Source organism: Saccostrea cucullata, unplaced genomic scaffold, assembly GCF_032062105.1.
Source record: "Saccostrea cucullata isolate Sc308-1 unplaced genomic scaffold, CSIRO_AGI_Scuc_v1 ctg1874, whole genome shotgun sequence".
Classification (NCBI taxonomy): Eukaryota; Metazoa; Mollusca; class Bivalvia; order Ostreida; family Ostreidae; genus Saccostrea; species Saccostrea cuccullata.
In genome coordinates, this window is record NW_026941583.1 from 67,335 (window position 1) to 80,496 (window position 13,162).

General features: G+C 32.9%; 1 protein-coding gene across 1 annotated transcript; it reads left to right on the forward strand.

Annotated features, from left to right (window-relative positions):
- Positions 1-2,088: 2,088 nt before the first annotated feature.
- On the forward strand, positions 2,089-4,133 carry LOC134258105 (streptavidin-V2-like). The gene is made up of 3 exons (XM_062740664.1): positions 2,089-2,192; positions 3,297-3,370; positions 3,603-4,133. Exons 1-3 carry the CDS (start codon positions 2,179-2,181, stop codon positions 3,995-3,997), a joined length of 483 nt encoding a protein of 160 aa, XP_062596648.1. The 5' UTR covers positions 2,089-2,178; the 3' UTR covers positions 3,998-4,133.
- Positions 4,134-13,162: the final 9,029 nt, after the last annotated feature.

Below are 13,162 nucleotides of genomic sequence, written 5' to 3' on the forward strand. Positions count from 1 at the left end.
GTGATTGAATTTGAGCTAGATGTTGTGGCACTCGCAATTTTGAAAGAGGCATGATTGCTTATCATAACTTAACACTGAGTAATTGCTAAGTTTGGTTACTTAATACCCATAGGCAGGGTAGGGGAACAAAAACTGCATTTCAACTAATCAGTTATATTCAGAAATAATCAATAGTGCCCCTACCACACATGAACCCTTAACCCTAGGTCCACACATATTGCACAATTTTTGAAAAGGCACCCTTGCTTATCAAAAATGTTTGATGAATACGAAGGAGCAGATTTCAAACAATCAATTCATTTTCAGTATATAAGTAGACCCCTCCCCCGGTGGTACCCCTGACCCACGGGCCTTGAAATTCACAATTCTAGAAGAAGGGTCTTGCTCATCATAACTATATAGGTAGTTCACTTGTTTATTACCCAGGAGCAGAGAAGAAGATTTTCACTATATAATTAATCAAAAGAGCCCCTCTCTATGGGCCATAAAATTTGCAATTTTGGTAGAAGCACTCTTGCTCATCATAACTATGCACTTAGTTATTTTATTTAATAGCAAGAAGAAGAGAAGATTTTCAAAGAATTAATGCATTTCCACTATATAATCAATAGAGCCCCGCCCTACCACCAGAACCCCTGACTCCGGGGCCATAAAATTCATCTGTTTATTACCCAGGAGCAGAGAAGAAGATTTTCACTATATAATTAATCAAAAGAGCCCCTCTCTAACAGTTGAACTCCTAACCTTGGGGCCACAAAATTCGCAATTATTGTAGAGTCACTCCTGCTCATCATAACTATGTACTTAGATACAAATGTAGTTTATTTAATACCCAGAAGCAGTAAAGAAAATTTTCAAAGAATTAAGGCATTTCCACAATATAATCAATGGAGCCCCGCCCTAACACCAGCACTCCTGACCCTGGGGCCATATAATTCACAATTTTGGTAGACGCACTTTTCATCATAACTATGTACTTGGTTAGTTTATTTAATACCCAGATGCAGAGAAGAAGATTTTCAAGGAATTCATGCATTTTCACTACCGTAAATCTGGAAATTTTTGCTGTATATATTTTTTTGCAAATTTGCGAGTTCATTGGATCCTCAAAAATTATTTTCTTAAAAATTATTCAACAATAAGAAAATATGAACAAAGGAGTGGTCATTCGCAAAATTTTGAAACGTAAAAAGTAATCAACAACATTTTGACCCCGATTCGCAAAATAAAACCGACGTAAAAATTTCCAGATTTACGGTATATATTTTATATATCCCCGCCCTAGCAGTAGAACTCCTGTCCCTGGAGCGATGAGTTTCACAATTTTGTTAGAGGACCCAATTCTTATCACATTCATGCTAACAGATTGACTGCTTGATGTCCAGGAATAAATAAGAAGATTTTTAAAGTTTTCATTAATTTTAGTGGTTTTTGCCCCAGCCCTAAGGCCATAGGGAGACGGGGACCATAAAATTCACATTTTTTCCCCTTCACTCATAGATGCAGTATACCAAATTTGGTTGAAATCAGTTCAGTGGTTTCAGTGAAGAAAATGAAAATGTTCAAATGTTTACACACGCCGAACGACGGACAATGCAAGACGACGGATAAAAACAGATAGAATAGGTCACCTGTTGTAACTCAGATGACCTAAAACGCAAGGGATAGCCTGTATGTATTGATTTTCTACGTGTCTAGAATACTATCATTGAAGAATAGATTTCTGCATTTTAGATTAATTTCAAAATGCACAAACTTAAGTTAAAATTAGTATATAACTAATATATGTAATTCCCTTCCATACTAATAAGCCTCTAGCAATTTTGGAAATGAAATGCGCAGTTAGACAAAATCAGTATCTCCATATTCAAATTTTAAAAACATGATCATTGTGGTTTTCGTGTGCTTTTTTTAACAAAAATCCCAAAACCTCTACAGAATATGAAACTGTTAACACAAATAGATTTTAAGACCGGTTCACAAAAATGTTTGAATTTAAACTGTATATGAAACAAACCCACTTAAATCCATATAAGGATAGATTATTCCTAATTGCATTAAGCGTGTCTTTGAGAGTGGTATAGCCCTTAAAATGCAGTTACTCGGCCTCTATATATTCCAGAACATTTTCACTGCCGTAGAATATTTTCACCATCATTTAAACAGATTTCGTGAAAAATGCACGTCCTAAGGTAAGAATTTGATATAAATTACCATTGAAAATGACATATAAAAACGAAATCGAAAACTTCAGTTAAGGAAATGTAAGGAAAGCACTAAAAATAGTAAAGTGCACTTATTGTTTTTCTTAATATTATCTAATTCGGAATTAATACTTTGTTCCGCCTTCCGAAAACATTCCTGGTATCATCATTATAAAGACTCTCGACTTCTTTTAGAAGACCATTTTTTTAAAATCTTTTTCTTCTTTTTTCTTATGAGTAGTTTTGATGCCCAGGGGAAAAACTAGAGTATACTCTTTTGCAATTTTTTTGTTTATTTGAAGTTTTTCTTAAACGTGATTAAAATTAATTTTTACAAGGAAATAATAGGTTTGACCAATGACATTTTTACATTTCAAAATATTTCCTTTCATATAATGAGTTTGAACTACTACAGACGAGGAGAATAAATATACTAATTTTGGAATGAACATACTTTTTTCCAAAGGTCATGGCGTTACAAAATCAACCCGTGTAATGATACATGTATGAATATTGCAGTAGAACTGGCAAACAGAACATCTCAAATTTTCAAACAAAATGAAAAAATTCATTCTATAACTAAATATTTGATTTCTCATTAAGATATTCTCATTACATATCCCTTTGGTGTTTTGAATGATTTGAAAAAGACTTACAGAAAAATCAAGCTAACAATAATTATATTCGAAATCCTTTCGAAGGGGTTTGATTTAATGTTTTGATATTCCTTGCAAAGTCAAAGTCACGAACGCTAAAGTCCCTTTTGATAGTATTATTGAATCCAATGCTTGATTTCCTACCTATCAAAATTTTGCAGAATAAAACGTCAACTATCCCATTTAAGTAGGTAAAATAAAAATCGGAAATCACAGAAATTACATGGGGTGTCATTTTTTAGCAGAGGTAACATGCCAGGAAAATTGCGAAGGTTCTTTACGACATATAATATATACATAAAGAGCCAAAGAAATTCCGTTTTCCGAAATTTTTTTAACGAATTAGGGTATCCCATGTCAAATATTATTCAAATAAGTCTGTTAAACTTTCCTTGTCACAACAAAAACTTTACAGCAATAATCAAATTAATTATAGGATGGAAATTGCTGGATACCTACTGCCGTTGTTGATTTGTGGAGTCTTGCCAGTTCAGTCATTGAACACTAATGGTAATTAAGCTACTATTACTTTTAAATCTTACATAACATTTATTGAATTTCCTTCCGTTCTTTGGAGTTTTCATTTCTTCAGTGAAAGATCACAATGTTTCCTTTCTTTATCAATAAATTATATGACAAACTTAAACATTGCAAAACAAATAGCAAAAAATAAATATTAAAAAAAAATTAAATAAAAAAAAAGATTCGAATGTCGTTTCAAAGTTCTGCTCAATTTCTTTAGTTACTAAACCCTGCATGAAGCAACAGAGAAATGAAAATCAGTGTGCATTGGCTGGGAAGTGGAAAAATGAGCTTGGTTCTAAGATGGAAATAACTTGCAACGAAGGAACCATCTCTGGTAGATATGAAAGCACCGTTGGACAAGCTGTAAATTGGTATGATCTTTCGGGAAGATATCTCCAGGTAAATGAGAAAGACTTCATGGTCGGATGGTCCGTGGCTTGGAAAAATCAAGATGAAGATGCCAAGTCTCTCACAAGTTGGACTGGGGTATACTATGCCGAGAAAGACGAAATATGGACCCAGTGGATTCTCGGTGCGTTCAAAAATCAAACAGATTACTGGAGAATTTACTACACTAATCAGAATGTATTTACCAGGGATAATGAATGTTAGATGGAGAAGATATTCAATTGATATATCATTATGCCATTTCTTTTCTTTCTTTCATTTTTTTTTGCATTAAAAAATTCTCATGTTTACTTATAAAATAAAAGTAAAGATGCATTAATAAAATTCCTCAACAAATTTACTTTTCATCTGCTTGTTTTATGGCATAATGAAATGAATAATAATAATAAATATACAACTATGAAATGATTCAGAGGTTTTTCTTGCATTCATAATACTTACAAATCAAAAAAAAGTTAACCAATCTACATCAGTTGACAAGCAGTTTCACATATGTACAGAGTATTAAGAAGATTCATAATATGTTTGAACAGTACCAACCAGAACCAAATAAATAACCTTTGATAAGTTATGGAGGTTTAAGGTCAAGGTTTTCCGACAGAAAAATAACCGACAAGGTAATTGTTAAATAATCATATGAAATAGGAAGGTCTTAGCACTCCGTGTTAATAAATCAAGGGTACTAAGAAACAATTCTCTTACAAATAGGTCAATTTCAAAGTTTAGTAAAAAGTATTTGGCACAATCAAATAAAAGTTGGGTTAAAGAAATACAACTGTGAACTATGAAAGTCTTAGCAACAATTTTTCATTAATTATTGCCATTTTTTTTCAAAACAAATTCAAACTGAAATGCAAGGCTAAAAGGTAATAGGAATGCATCTTTAGAAAAGTCTTTTCAAAAGAAATATACCTGCGAAAAATGAAAGTTCAACTGTAAACATGACTTGAACTCAGGACAAATAGTAAACAATTAATTGCATCTAAAGAAAAGTCTTCTTACAAGAAATATACTTGTACAGTATCTATCCTCAAATATTCTTGACGAAGACAAGCACTGATTTGGTGGCATTTGAAAAAGAGGTCAATTTCCAAGATAAAGTGACAGGGCAACATATGTCGGAACTAAAATGAAGGTGTTATTTTTGAAAAAAAACTCAAGCCTTCGAAATTTTATAGTTAAAGCTCTTCATCCAATCAAAAATTTTGGACAAGTTTTTTTTTATTCTGTTTGTTTGTATGTGTGCGTTTGTTTTGCCGAAAACAGAAAACCAGACAACAAAGAGACCAAGGGGCCACATTGCTCACCTGTACAACTGACTACGTTAAAGAAAGTTCAGTTTTGAAAAGTTTAAATATAAAAGTGGGTTCAGGGGAATGGGAGGGTGCTCAAATCTACACCTCCTAAAGATGCTCAAATTTACACTTCCTAAGGATGTTTTTGAATTAATATGACAAATAATGCCTGTTTATAAGATGAAAATCTTTATTGATATCGCCTTTATATTCCATTGCATACATTTATAGTAGAGCCTCATTTATCCAGACGCTTTTTTCCTTGTCAATTTGTCCAGATATGTGAAGCGTCCGGATATTTGAATTACCAGTAAAACCAGACAAATTAACAATACAAATTCTGTTCCCATGAAAAGTCCTCCGGATCCTGAAACATCTGGATATCTGGCGTCCTGATATCTGAAGGTCCATTGTAATTATGATCCAATTTCATGGCTCCTCTTTTTTCCTGGTTGGTCATGATTTGAACAAATTAAAATCTACATTACCTTTTTAGTTGCTTCTATGTTGATGATCAACCATGGCTTTGTTGTTCTTGTGGAAAATTTCAACGACTTTTCCTATGTATTCCAACGTAAAACCGTGATCACCAGTTGTGTCTCCACTCTAACCCCAGTGGTCATGATTTGAAAAAAAAATCGTAGATAAAACTATCTGAGGATGCCTATATATAAATTTAAGCAACCACAGCTTTGCTGTTCTCGAGAATATTTTTTATGCCTCCTATGAGAAATAGCAGCCTGGTATAGCAGTGAAAAACAACCAAACACAGATATGCAGTTTTGTCGAATATGTCATTTAATTAAATGACATAAAGTTACATGTATAACAATTCATTAAGGGGGATCACCTAATATTAAACAATACAGGTTACATGTACATAGGTGAAAGGTACAAATGTGATCCCGCTGAGATTGACTAGAAATTTACATGCAGTGAACAAATCAGAGTACATGTAAATGTGCATAAAATAAAACATAAATGAGTAAATCCTTGGAGGTGTCCAAACAATTGCGCCACAGGCCCTAACGCAGTGTCACGCAGTGAGAGGTTGACGCCAAACAAGGAGAAAAATCAAAAGAAAACATTTTTATAAAAAAAGTAAAATACAGAAATAAACAGGATTTTTTTCAATATATATAACAACATTGAACTTGAAGTTCATATGATATCACATACTTTTAAGACAAGGCGTTCTTGACAAATAACAAATACTGATGCAACAAAGACATTAACATTCACCTGTTACATGTAGCTGTTCAATTGTGGATCAAAAGAAACCAAAATCGCTGCAAGGAATTTTTAGTATATGTGTAAAATTATGAAGGTCTTAAACTAACCTCCAGAAAATGCAGGCAGAATTTTTAACATACAATTTACATAAGCATCTATCCTCTGAACTCATGTAGCTCAACTCAAGACTATGCCAGCAGATTTTTACAAACAATTTACATGAGCAGTTATCCACTGAACTCAAATATCTTAACCTACGACTATGCAAGCAGATTTCAACACATAATTTACATGAGCAGCTATCCACTGAACTCATGTATCTTAAATCAAGTCTATGCAAGCCAGATTTAATCATACAATTTACATGAGTAGCTATCCACTGAACTTTTGTATCTGAACTCAAGACTATGCAAACAGATTTTTATACATACAATTTACATGAATAGCTATCCTCTGAACTCATGTATCTCTACTCAAGACTATGCAAACAGATTTTACAAACAATTTATATATTTTTATTTGGTATACAATTTACATGAGCAGCTATCCGCTGAACTATGTATCTTAACTCAAGTCTATGCTGGCAGATTTAAACATACAATTTAAATGAGTAGCCATCATCTTACATGTAGATCAAAGACTATGCAGGCCTGTTTTAATGCTGAACCGATGACATTAGTGAGCAGATTATGGAGACATTAAAAGTACACCAATACTGGGCTAATTAACTAAAATACATTATACAAAAGCACCTTAGTGCTGACCTCATAAAAAATTGAGCTGAATTATACAGAGTCTAAGACTATAGGGAATGTTCAATGTGCAAAAATTGATAAACCATTTGCTGGTCTCATGACCAGATTTACAAAATTAATGATTGAACAATTAATGCTACATAAGAAGCTAATAGATTGCCTTATCCTACTTTACACAGTAGATAAATGACAGGTACTGACTACTCAATATATGATGTTCCTTGGCAGTACATATTGGAGAAAATGATATTTGCCATTCAACACAGATATCTACATAGAATCCATAAGAGGGGCCTGAGCATATTGAGGTGTAGCTTGTCCTTCCTGGTGGTGTGGATTTCAAACTTTGGTGCATCAGTTTCCAGCAGCTTACTATGAAGACAGCTGGCATCGTGTTCAGAGCACCTTAATTTCTTGAATGACCTTGTTGATCGCTCGATCATATATCTGTTTTTGAGGTTCCATTTGAGAGCACTGTTTCAGCATTTTTATTTTTGGGACCAAGATTTTTCATGACACTGTGATTAGCTCATTTGGGGCATCTTTTCATTTAAGATTTTTGTTGAACAATTTTGCAGCTGGGATGACGTTCCAATAATGCACAATTTCCGCCATCTGAAATTTTTAAGCTACATTGCCACTCCATTTTGTGCATTGGTTGGTACTGAAGTTAGATGTTGATCACTTTCTAGTTCAGGTTGGCCCATGGCATCGATGTACTGCTACAAGTAACAGGAAACCATGATCAATAGTGCATGAATGTAATGCACTACTAAAGCCTACAACTATGTAGCTACTGGAACCCAACAAAATGAGAAACATTTTTACATTGAGATTCTCAGAACAGTCTTGATGACATGCTACATGTACAGTATGAGAAGAATTATTTAAATATCAATTTTAAGTTTCCCATAATACTGAAAGTTCTTTCCTCTTCAGATTGAAATATGAAACAGAATGTTTCAACTGATGATTTTCAATTTTTTTAAACAATTAAACCTTTGTTCAGAATGTTTCCACAAAGGTATAAAATGGTATGTACACTGTACATTAGTTTGTTCAAAAACTTTGAAACATTATACTGATTGCTTCCACAAAACAATGAAACATTATAATATAATGAACTGTTTCCACAAAGAACTAAAAACATTCTACTGAATATTTCCAAAAAACTTTTGAAACATAATACCGAATGTTTCCACAAATCCTTTGAAAAATTATACTGAATGTTTCCATAAAAATTTTAACCATTAAACTGAACGTTTCCGAAAAAAAACTTTAAACTTTATACCTTATGTTTCGACATACAATTTGAAACATTATACTGAATGTTTCCACAAAACCTTTAAAACATCATACTGCATGTCCCCATCAAAACTTGAAACATTATTCTGAATGTTTCCATACAAAATTTAAACATTATACTGACTTTTTCAACATAAACTTTGAAACATTACACTGAATGTTTCCACAAAACACTAACACATGGCTATGAAACATAATACTGAATATTTACACAAGAACTTTGAAACATTATATTGAATATTTCCAAAACAAACTTGAAACTTTATACTGAATGCTTAGACATACACTTCCAAACAATATACTGAAAGTTTCTACAAAAACTTTAAAACATTAATACTGAATGTTTCAACAAAAATTAGAAACATTATACCTAATGTTTCCAAAAAACTTGACACATGAAACTTTATGTTTCGACAAAAGCTTTGAAACGTTAATTTGATTGCTTCCACGAAAAAATTGAAACATTATACTGAATGTTTCAATATAATCTTTGAAACATTATACATGTAATACTAAATGTTTCCACAAAAAATGAAACATTATACTGAATGTGACCACAAAAATTTGAAATATTATAATGAATGTTTCGACACAAACTTTGGAACATTATACTGAATGTTGAAGACAAAAGCTTTGAAATATAAATTATAATGAATGTTTTCACAAAGACAATAAAGCATACTGAATGTTTGCACAAAAACAATGAAACATTGAACTGAATGTTTTCCCAAAATTTTGAAATAACATATTTAATTTCCAGGAAAACTTTTGATCATTATACTGAACGTTTTCATCAAAACTTGTCTTCAGATATATGGCATTAAATTACCAAATGTTCCCTTTTTCTGATGCTGCAAAAAAAAAATTATCAACTTCATTGATATCTTCGCATCATTAGTAAATTGTGTTAAACATTCTGTTAATTGTTAACTGGAAATGCAAGGAATTGTAAGGAACAGTACAAAACTCTTTATATACGTGTAGCCCTGAACTGAGCATAATTTGATTAAGTTATATAATAATAATATAGAACATAAACTGGCGTACTGGTCGTATTTCTTTGAAAAGATGATATAATGCACAAGCATGGATGGACAGTGAATGGAGTTTACTGAAGGTGGACTCCATCCGGAGCCAGGATCAGAGAGGATAGGAGAGACTCCCCGAGAACCCCCGGTAAGGCCAGAGTACAATCCACAATACTGCAGCTGACATCCCGTGGTGACTGATTGACCACGATCACAGATTCATAAAAAAAAACATGTGTAGATCAGCCGACAGGTTAATTGACCGATAACGCCCTTGAAACATTTTGTGCAAAAAATCAGTTGCTCTCTGTATATTTTATTTTCTCAGATTTGCATACTGCATAATGCAGAAGATTAAAAATGCACTCAAATCGCAATGACACAATATATATATATATATTGCATGAGTAAAAAAATGTTCTAATGACGGAACTACTATAAATGGCGCACATAGAAATGCTTAATGTAGTAATTATCATAAATAGACTATAAAAGAAAGTTTGATCCGCTGAATGATTTAACACGTGCATGGACAATGAAGAAAGTTTAATTCTTGAGTTAACACGTGCATGTGTTTGTAAACAAGCCAATATTTCCATTTGAAAAAAATGATTTGATCAACCACCAAGATAGCATGACTATGTTGGGCCAACATTGGCAAAAGGTTGTATGGTTGGCGTTGGGGGAACAACGTTGGGCCAACTTTGGATCAATGTTACCATGCCAACCTTCTCGAGCATGACATAATTACTCTTTTGGCCCAACGTTGGTCCTACGTTATCAACTTAAGTTCACTTTACTTTCCAAGGAAGGTAGGATATTGAAGAAAAAATAAATTACTATCTGCACCTTGAGAAGAATTATTTTGATATATCTATAGTGATGTTTATTATTTAGATTCCTGGACTAGGATACATGTTACGCATGGCCAGTGGCGGGGGATAATTTGCCGATGTATAGTTCGTATAGTTGGCCCAACGTTGGCCCAATATTTGTAATATACCCTTAAAAAGTGTATTTTAAAGTTGGTAGTAGTATGTTGGCCCAACGTTGGCCCGATGTTTGTAATACACCCATAAAGAATGAGTCTTATCAAGTTTGTAGTGGAATGTTAGCCCAACGTTGGCCTAATGTTTGTAATACACCCTCAAAGAAAATGTCTTATGGAGTTGGTAGTAGTATGTTGGTAGTAGTATGTTTGCCCTACATTGGCCCATTGCTTGTAATACATCCTTAAACAAAGTGTCTTATAAAGTAAGTAGTGGTATGTTGGTCCAACGTTGACCCAATGTTTGTAATACGAGGGGTGATCAAAAAGTTCGCAAAATAATTGATTAACTTCCACAAAAGAAACAATATTTGGTTTTAGCGTTTATTATATTTTAAATTAGTCCTCTCCTATTTTAATGTACATCTCCCACCGTTCTGCTCATGCGCAAAACACGTGATATAGGCGGACAAATGACCTCCTCCGTAGCGTTCTGTCACAAAAACTGAAAGATTTTTCTAAGTTTTATATTTCTTTCCATGTAAGTTAATGGTCAATTCTCTGCAACAGAATGGGTGGATGAGAATATCCTTTCTAAATATAAGCATGGCGATCATAAAAACCCAAATCCTCTGTCTTGGGAAAGACGTTTATTCAAGGTGGATAGAGCCTCCTTTTTATCATATCTAATATACTTAAAATCTAAAGTAAAGGATATGTTACGTATTTAATAATTATATTAATGTTAAGATATTCAACTATTTTTTAAATGTGTAAATTGGAGGTCTTGGATAGCAAATTGCCTAATTAAAAACACATCTCTTTTCAAACTTGCTTTCACTGGGCAAAATAACAAGTGTCATTTTTAACCATCTGCCTTCCTTCACTAAAACGACAAATCCAATCATTGATTGAATTTATAGGAAGTCATTTGTCTTGATAAACTATGTGCAAATTATTATACGCAATTTCAAAGGTATTTCTAAGATATGCCATAGATTATGCAGTCGTTTGTTGAACGAGTAGAACAGAGAAAAAAAAAACAATTTTCGCCACAAGTGACCTACCACATTGTGACGTCATTTTCACATTGTGACGTCACAAACAAGGAGCAAAACTGTATTCAGCAAATGGTATTTATAGAATTTGTGTATGGCTGTGTGTGTACCAAGTTTTATTTAATCTGAATTGTGGTTGTGTAGATATAGAGATAGTTCGCGAACTTTTTGATCATCCCTCGTACACCCTTAAAGAAAGTGTCTAATCAAGTTGGTAGTAGTATGTTGGCCCAGCGTTGGCCCGATGTCAGCACGATTGTTTTTTTTTTTTTTTGTTTAGGTGTTTCAAAGATGGGATACTTATATTGGGCCAACGCTAATACTGCCAACTAAATGATGGTGTCAATTTTAGCTGCTGAGCTTTACGTTGGGACAACGTTGGTTCTTATATAAGTATTAATGTAGATGTACATTCTGAAATAATTAAGAGGATATTTTGTGTCCATACTTTTAACTGGATGACTGTTTTTGTTCAGATAAAATATTTTCAACATTCTAACTTTGAACAAAAGTGATCACAGCACCAAAGACTGTTTTAATATATTTTTTGAATCTCATGCATGTTTATTTATTTGAAATAAAACCCTTTGAATTATGAATTTTTACATGAGCGTTATATTCATGAGAATTTTGAGAACACTGAATAAGTTCTCAAGAACAGGATGTGAATGAAGCCCACATATACATAAATCCAAATGACACAGCTCTATCATTAAATTGAAACAAAAATTAGGCGTTCGCTAAAGAATGAGAGTCACGCGGCGATTTAAACACCAAACCGTGGAGTGAGCTCTCAGATTCAATTGATCACAGGTGGTGATAGACTGAAAATGCGGAGCAAGTTAGAAGAAATTGAATTCAAATTTGTGAATTATACACTTGCTAAAGCTGCATTTAGAAGCGATGTAAGTATATTTATTCTTATTTATTCAGGTTTACTGTTGAAATTGATTCGGAATTCATTCTTTTCATGTTAATTTTTACACACAAGCACTGTAAGTTAATGTAAATACAAATATATTTATAATTCATGTGTATACAGATTGCGCCCATGACAAAAGGGTCCTTATGGCATTTTTGCTAAAACAGAGAAATAACGTCATAAAGATGTGACGTCGCAGGGTGACGGCGAACTTCGACGCAGATTTTTTTTTTAACCACGTGTTTTGACGTTTGACGCATCCCGAGTTTTTATTGCTGTTTCCAACATGTGGAATTTATATTCATTTATAAATTAATTTAATCAATATCTGAATCTCCTAATCCGCTGATTTTAATAGATATAAATAAAAACATTTAGAACTGGTTTCTTAACAAACATTATTAAATTATACGTCTCTATAATACCAAAAGTTTTCCTACAGGCGTAATTAAATGTATAGAAGCTGTAGACAAGGTGTTTTCTGATAGCATATTGAACCTTTATACTTTAGATAAATTTTATTTACATATTTATACCATTTTTAGAATACATCTTAGACAGGGTATATCGTAAAAAAATATTGCAAAGGAAAATTGTCTTCCTACTTCTTTGAGATCCGCTCCACCACTCTCAAATATACACCGCGATCGTGTCGATCACATGTAAACATTGATTCATCGGTGCATACTGCTTAAACTGTTATTAAATTGTTTGTACAATTAATATTGTTGAAACTAAACATACATCTTCCACGATTTTTACAAATCTAGCAAGAATGTGTAAGA

Coding starts and splice junctions, on each gene's coding strand:
- LOC134258105 (XM_062740664.1), top strand. Junction 3,371..3,602: donor TCAGTCATTGAACACTAATG/GTAATTAAGCTA, acceptor CAATTTCTTTAG/TTACTAAACCCTGCATGAAG.